The sequence below is a fragment of the Tupaia chinensis genome, unplaced genomic scaffold (assembly GCF_000334495.1).
Source record: "Tupaia chinensis unplaced genomic scaffold, TupChi_1.0 Scaffold000312_2, whole genome shotgun sequence".
Taxonomy (NCBI): domain Eukaryota; kingdom Metazoa; phylum Chordata; class Mammalia; order Scandentia; family Tupaiidae; genus Tupaia; species Tupaia belangeri.
The window spans coordinates 146,092-154,960 of record NW_006159805.1 but is presented as its reverse complement, the minus strand read 5'-3'; the positions used below and the strand labels follow the sequence as shown (position 1 = coordinate 154,960).

The 8,869-nt window shown below is 43.3% G+C and overlaps 1 protein-coding gene across 9 annotated transcripts in view; it reads right to left on the bottom strand.

Annotated features, from left to right (window-relative positions):
- Positions 1 to 21: 21 nt before the first annotated feature.
- The window catches only part of SEMA6D (semaphorin 6D), a 58,938-nt gene continuing 50,090 nt past the window's right edge, over positions 22 to 8,869 (bottom strand). For 2 of the 9 annotated variants that reach the window (XM_006151060.2, XM_027772892.1), the window contains exons 10-19: positions 8,287 to 8,504; positions 8,049 to 8,180; positions 7,614 to 7,769; positions 7,350 to 7,523; positions 6,350 to 6,490; positions 6,181 to 6,258; positions 5,585 to 5,685; positions 5,164 to 5,220; positions 3,517 to 3,684; positions 22 to 1,778 (exon numbers count right to left, since the gene is read on the bottom strand). In XM_006151060.2, the coding sequence (XP_006151122.1) occupies positions 490 to 1,778; positions 3,517 to 3,684; positions 5,164 to 5,220; positions 5,585 to 5,685; positions 6,181 to 6,258; positions 6,350 to 6,490; positions 7,350 to 7,523; positions 7,614 to 7,769; positions 8,049 to 8,180; positions 8,287 to 8,504 (2,514 nt within the window). In that variant the 3' untranslated portion in view covers positions 22 to 489. The remainder of the gene's footprint in view (positions 1,779 to 3,516; positions 3,685 to 5,163; positions 5,221 to 5,584; positions 5,686 to 6,180; positions 6,259 to 6,349; positions 6,491 to 7,349; positions 7,524 to 7,613; positions 7,770 to 8,048; positions 8,181 to 8,286; positions 8,505 to 8,869) is intronic. The other 7 variants (XM_006151061.2, XM_006151062.2, XM_014588826.2 and 4 more) reach the window with 7 other exon arrangements.

The following is an 8,869-nucleotide window of genomic DNA, read 5'->3' as shown; positions in this document are numbered from 1 at the left end:
GTGTGTATCTTAAAGTTTTTTTTTTTTTTTTTTTTTTTAGACATTACCATCTTTTTTTTTTTTTTTTGACATTTGTGCAAGAGGCAAGGTGAATGCATACATATTAAAATGTTCACATTTAATGGGAAGACCACACATAATGGCAGTCTAAATTGAACCCATTTTCAAGTATTTGTTCACAGATTCTTCTGAGTACTGAACCAGCTCCTTATCCTGGTAAGGGAGCCCCTCGGAGCTGCACACCTCTTTAGCGTCCAACAAAAGAAATGGAATGACCAGCACCTTCCTTCGTTTTCAGGCAAGTACACAGAAGCCTTGCTGCGTAGCGACATGTGGCAAGTTCTGCTGTTGCCAAAGTTAGAAAGAGTTTCTTTGGCCACGTGGTTCTCTTAAAATACAAGCACGTCTCTTGTCTTAAGGTACCCTCACAACATAATCCTCTCAACAACATGGACAGGATAAAGCCACACGGGATAGCACACTCGAGGCCTAGTAAGTGTATTTGTTCAGTGGTCTGACAGATGTGGTCTGAGGAACAAAGGAAGGCTTTGGTGGCACATCAGGTTTTAAGGACGGTGTCCTCTTTAGTCCCGTCCTAGGGAGGGTGCCATTACTGGTGTAGCTGCTCTGTCTGGAGAGGGAAGGCTGCAGATGAACACTCACGGGTGTTCCCTGAATATAGTCTACCTTCGCCCCCGTGGGGGTGGGCATGTATCCTCCTCGGTTCATGCCAGGCTGTCTAGATAACAAAACACCATTTGGTGAGTTTAAGTTTTTAGGCATAGCAGATATAGAGTGCCTCTGGGAGGAGTTTTTGTGATAACCCCTTTGTCTTTCCAGGGAAGTCATTGGGACTCCAGGAGTGGTGGGAACATCCACTCTCTTGGTTGGGCTATTTCGGGGGAGAGTTGAAGGAGGGGAGTATAGCGATGCCTCCCGGTTAGGGACTTTCGGTGGGACCTCAGACATAGGTCCCACAGGATCCAGCATTAGGGTCTGGTGGGCCATTTGGATGTCTCCCATGATGGCTTTGGGGTTACTATTTGGGTCATTTAGATGCTTCAGGAGATCATTGAGGGTATTTCTGGAATCCACAGAACGCCGGTGATCTCTCTTACTAGATGACTTTGTAAGAGGGTGATCAAGATGCTGTAGCTTCTTTTCAGCTTTGTGGGCATTGGAGTTAGAGAAAGACGTGTTATAGTCATGGGTAGCATTCGGAAGAACGATGGCACTGGGGATGTGCCCGTGACTTAATGGGGAATGAGGTGGAGGACTGGAAGGGAAAAACTGGGGAGTTTCTTTCCTGGAAGCCCCGTGGCCATGGGCCTTCTCGGAGTGGCTTTTCATGGCCTGCAGGGTCTTTTGGTGAAGCACAGGTGTGGACTCAGGTGTGGGGAGAGCAGCCAGCTCTGGCGGTTGTCCCCGATGGTCCACAACCATGGATTTAGTATCTCCACTGGGAGGCAGCTCTTTCCGACTGGTCAGTAGATTACTGTATAGTTTAGGGGAATCAATGTTCTGTTGGTATTCCTTGACTGGGCTGTCAAAAAGACCATTCAGTTTGGCAAAACTTCCACTGGAGTCGGTGCATGACTGGGCAGATTCTGCATCTTTATGGATCTTTCTGTTTTTCCGAACAAACATGTCCCGATAGCAGTATACTGCCACTCCTGCGATGAACGCGCCCAGAACGAAAGCGGCAAAGACACAGGTGATGAGGACATTCATGTGGACCATCTGATTGGACTCTCCAGACTGAACTTCCCAGCGGACTCCTGAAATAGACACACAGGACAAGTTTGACTGAGGTGCTTTCTGAAAACAAAATGAAACACAGTGGCCAACACTACCTTCTTCACATGGTCCGTATGCTTAGCTGGGAGGGGCAGGTAGACGCCAAAAATTCCGAATACATTTCTCTCTTTAATCACAATAGGACCCCAGAGAAAACAACTGCTGCAAATGGCAGGATAATGCTAATCTCCTATGGCTCTGCATTTTTCTGTCTTTTTCCTCCCGATCTCAGTCATTACACAACCTTAGAAATTTTAAGAGCTTTTATCTAAAAAACAGAATTAGAAGATGTATATTTTCTATACAGCCAATCTGAAACTCAGAAAATGTTTTGTCTCATGATTTTCTCCTAATTCATAAATCAGGATTAAAGGGTAGCTGCTGGAATTAGGGAAATGGATGAATTAACATAAATATGTATTACACTAAAATAATTATGCTAATACAATTATACTAACCTAACTAGAATAAAAACATATACTTTTTTCACACACTAAAAGGATCTTCGTGGTCATTGTTAGCTACATATACGGGCTTTAGGATTTCCTTCCTCTACTCCCCACCCCCTCAAATTCCATCTTGGAGTGAAGCACTCTTGAATTACCTGTTACGGTAGAAATCCAGACAGTTTAAGGAAATATACTATGTATTAGTTAGGAAACATTATTAAATTATCAGGAGATACTTGAGAACTATTTAAATTAAACCTAGAAGAAGAGCGAATTAGTTTGTAATTATTGGAATTTTTATGCAACCACAGACATCTAACAGTCAATCAAAGAAATGTTAGTTTAAGAGGTATCCAAATCTGTTACGTGCTATAAACACAGCTATCCCAGAATAAGGAAAGTCAGAGTGATTTTGAAGCTCCTGTTGCTGAAGGTTAGTACTAAGGGCTTTGAACATTAGTTGTTTTTAATCAGTGTTCAGGGTTATGGAATTCAGTGGCATTGTGAAAGACAAAGAAAGAAAAGCCATTAAAAAAGAGAGCAAAACCAGGAAGAAGAATGATTATAAAACTGTTTACAATGAACACACATAAAACCAGCATCAACAGATGTAAATCATAAATGACAATGCACTGCCATAAAAACTGATTGGAAACCTGATACCATAGTTTAGTAAGCACGAAAAAATAGATTTTTATCCAGTGTAATATATCTAATAAGCTACCTCAACAGGCAGCTCTTTTATACCTGCTTCTATGACGGGTTGAAAATGATAGTTATGGACAAGCACTCTGTTATGTCTTATTGCTTGTGGCATTTAAGCGACTTGGCACCTACCTCACATATCTTTTCTCATACTGCATTTTGAATCGCAGCTAAACAAGAGGCTGGGAAAGGCTCCTAGCCAAAACATCTGATATATGAGGATTTGGGCAATTAATGAATTTTGTTTTTTGATGTTGCTGGGGTGACCCTTGAAATTCTCTGCTATCCAGCACGCTCTCAGCGTCTTCAGACAGAAATCAACACAGATTAGACTGTCTGAGTGGCTGCTTCACCACCCTTTCTTGAACTGCTTTCTACCTCTTTCATCTTTTCAGGAATGCACTCAGATAGCACCACACCAAACCGGAGAGACCGTGGCCAGTGGTGGTGGAGGTAACAACAGCAGCTCCATTTAGATACACCTCTGGAGAGCCACGCACTCCTCAGAGGTATTAGGAATCAGGTTTCCGCTCAGTAAGAGATGAGTTCCCTGGTGAGGCCTTACCCTTTGGGATACCTGATAAAGGACCAGTAAAATCAGAAGTGTTTGGGTCATCTTGAACTACAAATTTCCGGGAGCTCGTCAGTTTAGGTCTCCAGGTATCAATCACTTTAGGTGTAATTTCTGGGATACTTGCCATTGTGGTAACAGAAGTTGAAGATACCTCCATGTCTGTGGTGGCAAACAGATTTTTATATTAACAAGGGCAGTGTCGGATGTTTCTGATCTGCTGCATTTTTAGGCGAAGTTTAAGTAAATTTTATGAAAAAGCCTTGTTCTAGGATTTTGTTAAAAAAAAAAAAAAAAACACATCTGAGGAGACTATATCAAATCCCTTCCTTGTATGGGAAGAATAAAAAGGAACGGTAGAGACGTATCAAGCAGATTTCAAAATGAAAGACACTCAAAACATTCCTGCCGAAAGCCCCTGTGATTATTAAAGAGACTCATGGAAACGGAAATACAAATCCCAATGCAGATTAATTGCTGTTTTCTCATCCTTTTGTGAGACATCATTTCATTTCTTTCTGTGTGTGTTTTACAAAGCACGTTTATAGACTGTTATAGACTGGGGAAGCCACGACGTAACTTCATCAGAAAACCCCTGGTTAATTCTCTGGAAACCCTTCCTTTTGGACCTGATAAACTAGCTCTGCGTAAGAGGTGGTTCTGCCTTCCCCGGGCCTCCTCCCCATTCGGATTGTCCACTGCACTGACAGCCTTCGTCTACAATAAAGCACAAACACAGGGACGGACCTGGCTGGTGCCCTCCAAAATGCCTTAGGAGCTTCTTCTAAAGAGTTAGCAGCAACTCATGCAAAAGCAATGGCATTTACACTAAGTGAGAATGTCCCAATACGTAAGAGCTGCCATCCTTTCCTGTCCCCTGAGGGATTAAACTGCTGGTGAGTTTTAGGAACCGCCACTGGCCAGGTTATAGCTTAACCTGTTAGCATGGCTATTACCAATTTCCGCCAGGTACATCTTCCTTCAAAATGTAAGCACACGCTTCTAGGCTAAAACCTCGGAGACTCCAACTCAGACTGATGCGACAGTCACAGGTGAAGGCGCCAAACCAGATGCAGACAGAGGGGTGTGGAGAACCCACGGACCATCGTAATACATCCAAACCCGCTTCTTTCGACTGTTCCCGTCACTGAGACCACAACATTCAAAGACTCCCACCATTACTGCAAACCATTCCAAAAAGAGCTCTCAAACTTAGTAGAAATACACATTTTTGGGAAATGTGTATTTGTTCATTAGGTCTTAGGGAAGGTGAGGAGAGAAGGGGAGAATAATGAAACTCGGCCATCCATTACATATTGATGGCCGGAGGAACGTTCACAATGCACAGGGGTGAGAAAGAAGGAAGCTGGGGGGGCGTGCGTGCAGCTGGAATGCAGTCTATGTTAACCCATTTGACTTTGCTTAAAGGATGTGCCTTGGTCAATGATGAACTGTTAACATGCTACACGGAGGGTGAAGTGCTGAGTAAGAAAAAGTCTTTCGGTACCATCAGTGGGATTATGAGTCCAAGCAGAAAAATGAAGGCTGCCAAACTGCGCAAAAGGAGGGGAGAAGGGGCTGAAAATGCTGAACTGAAGGAAAGAAAAGGTTGTTAATTCAAAAAAATTAAAAAAAACTAACCAGATGTTGGACCGCCAAATATTTTGTAATCTGGTGTAGTTGAAGTAGGCAAAATTTCTAAAAGAATTAAAGGAACAAGTAATCAGTGAAAAGTAACCCAAAGAAAGCAAAAAATTTATGAATTCCAATTAACTAAAAAAGTCAAAAGAAAAGACTGTAAATGAAAAGATTAACCTACTGGTTAGACTATCTTTCTCTAGATTTCCTACAAAATTGTAAATGGTGAAGGAAAAGAAAAAAAAAATAAAAAGATTCTTTTCTAATGTATCCCCATGACCAAACAGCTCAGCTTTTGCGAAGTTTAAGTTAAATGCTAGGTGGGAGGTGTCCCGAGTCATTAAAAAGGCTGATTGTAAAATAATGTTCACGTGCAAATGTTGTCAAAAAGAAGCAGCAGAAGGGAACTGGAGACTCTGCTTACCGTGGCAGTCCCCTAGGTGGGCCGTGCTGCCGAACTCCGTGTCCTGCTCATACCCTCCAGCACTGTGGTTATGGAAAGCAAAGAAGTCTTCGGTTAACAGCCTTCATAGGGACCCAAGTGACAACCAGGGCAGAACCAAGAACACAGACTGATTAGTAAGAATGGGCAGAGAGAACAAATATCCACATTTCAACGGTAACTTGAATGATGACTTCTAAAATGATGACTTCCATTACAAATTTTCTAGACTGTTCAAGAGAGTAGGAGAGGATGTTTTCTCTCTCCATTCATTTTCTTTAAATATTATATTGTTGGTGACGTCATGCATGTTTTTCTATGTTTTTCTAGACAAAGATGCACCATGACTTTTCCAACAACCCAATAATATAATGTCTATCATCTCACTTCCTTCTCATAGCTCTCGATTTTCTTTCTTTTTCTTATTTTCTCATATCAACACACACAAACACACACACACACACACACACACACACACACACACAAAAGAACAGTAATCAGAAGTTTTCTAAAATTTCTAGCTTTAAAGACCCTGGGGAGGACAGTTCACCCTGGTTCATGTAACCAAGTATACTTACAGCATCCCAGGGGTCACCCTGCCACAGGCTCCCTGGCTTAACCAGCCACAATACGGGTCACGAGATGCAATACAAGACCTGCGGAGAACCACACGAGACATAACTTGGATTTTCGTGTCATCAAAGGTTTTGAAGCCGCAAGACCCAAAGTAAAGAAATGAGAGCTTACTTTTTACAGGACCCATAACGTTCACAGCGACTGAGTGGGATGCGGATAACGCAGCTAGAGAACGCCACGAATAAAGCATGGTGGTCTTTATCCAACTGTAACGAGATGACCTTTTTGTCTTCCTCATTCTCAGCGTTGCACCTGTATTTATAGGATATAGTTTGAAACCAATTAGTTGGTCAAAAGTTACACTCACCATACAAGGCAAGTATGCTTTGGTTTTGCAATGACTAAGATGTTGCTGAAGAGAAATCTTAAGGAATATTGTTGGGAGCAAATCAGGCAAGTACACTGCCTCAGAAATAATAATTATGTGACTTTTTATCTTTTCCCTCTCTACTTAGGGGAGGGAGGTTAAATTTCGGTCCAGACAAAGGGATTTTAGAGATTGCTTTCTGGTTATGGTGATCACAGGGAATTGCATTTGTGAAGGCCATGCTAGACGATAGGGAATGAAAAGGATAATATTTTAATGCATTGAAATCTTTCATGCTAGATGTTTCTGGATCTCTTCTTAGTCAGTAGTACTCCATTTTTCTCACCTATTTCTTATTTGTTTTAATAGACCAAATAACCTCTTATGTATCAATGGTTGGAAGAAAATATGTAACTAGAATTGTATTCTGTGTGTGTGTGTGTGTGTGTGTGTGTGTGTGTGTGTATGTGTATGTGCTTGCAGCTGACTGTTGGCTGTAGTGTCTTGCAATATGTTTGTGAGGTAGGGGTGTCATGTAAGAATATTTGCATTTTCCACAGGTGAAAAATAAGGGCTGAATTATTTTAAAACTATCAGCTTTTTGCCCTGTGGTCCTAGTAGACCCTGGAATAAAACTGGATTTATTGCAGTATGAAAAAAACCCCAAAAAACAAAAAACAGACAAATAAACCCTAATATGCCAAACCACTGCTAATTTAGAGGGCTGAAAGGAAATGACTAGATGAAATACACACCGGAAATTTTTGAGCAGTGCTAAAGAGCGTTCTCGTAAAATATACCTACTTTGCATGATTGTAAGCTTCAATCTCTTCCAGTAAAACGCTGTCATTCAGAGAGAAAGGACTGGTCTTTGCCAAAACTTTAAGCACCACACCAGCTTCAGAGCCAACGAAGATGACGGTGTGGTTCTGGTGGGGCCCGGCAGAGCGGTCTACTGCGATGGCCGTCAGTCTGTACCTAGCGGAGGAGGTGTGCGTCAGAAGCGGGAGGTCAACAGGAAGCCTGCACGTTGGCTGCGGTGGGCCACTGTTTCCCACACAAGCTCACCTGACCCGTGTCTTTGTGAACCAGGGCTCGTCAGCTATGGGGGGCACGGCTGAATCCATCAGGGGATGGGATTTGATGAAAGACAAGGTTTCATCCGGGAAATCGATGGAGGTTTTATAAGCTTCTGCAAGCCCATGTTTTGCACAACAGCCAGGCCTGAAACAAAAACAGGGCTCGTTTACCCTCCTTCCCCAGAAATTGTGTCTATGGAATACATACATTCGCAAAGAAGAGATAAAGAGGAGATGGACAATGAGTGAAGCTAGAAGAAGGGGGCAACTTCTCTGAATTCAGTGGGCTCCCCTGATTCCCAAGCCGGGGGTGCCGGCCCTTCCTGGCGTAGCAGGTGGGCCCAGCTGCTTTCTCAGGGTAGATGTTGCCAATCGCCCGAAGGTTTTGTTCAAGAACAGACCCTTTTTGACTTTTTTCCTTTACCTTGGCTTTGGTACTTTGTCTTCAGGGACTGCAGTCCACACAGAATCTGGAGTTTTCTGTTCTTTAAATCGTCCTTTGAATACTTTTTCAATGTCATCCATGCTAAATGCACAGACGGCTGACCCAGGAATGCTGAAAGAGGAGAAACTGATGAGAAAGAGTCTGGTGACAAGGGGCTGCTCTGGGTTCTGACAGGCAAGCTAAGGGCATCTTTTGAAGTGCTGGGAGATGTGCTCACCTGTTGAGCTGTGTGGTAAACACCCCGACCACAGTGGGGATGCCATTGATTTGTATTATGTCTGTAATGGACTGCAGAACATCAAAGTAGAAAAACGAATCTCCAGGGACAGAACAGTTCAGCCGAGCCTTCAGAAATGAAGTCCAGTGTTTTTCCAGTACCCGCTGGGAGCCACCCATGTCGTTTTTACATATGCGGGCCACACGGGAATACACGGCCTGCTCGAGGGTCAAAGCAGAGCAAGGGAATTATGAGCATGCAAGAGGAATGGAAAGAAAACACTGCTCTTTAAGGAGGAACGACAGGAACAAAAATGTGCAAGATATGCCTCATTCAAAAGAATCTAGCGGCCGGGACCAGCAGTTAGCGTAATGGCTATGTCGCTAGACTCCCATGTTGTCGACCGCGGTTCGCGTCCTGGACCCCGGGGCTTCAACTCACGCCAGGCATGTGTGCATGCGTGCCCAAGATCCCGAGAGGAGAATGGAGGAGAAGGGATTGTGGCGTGGCCATCCCCCCTGGGGGATGATTTCTCGCTTTCTGTCTCTCTGTCTGGCAAGCACACGCGCCCTATAGCAAAAAC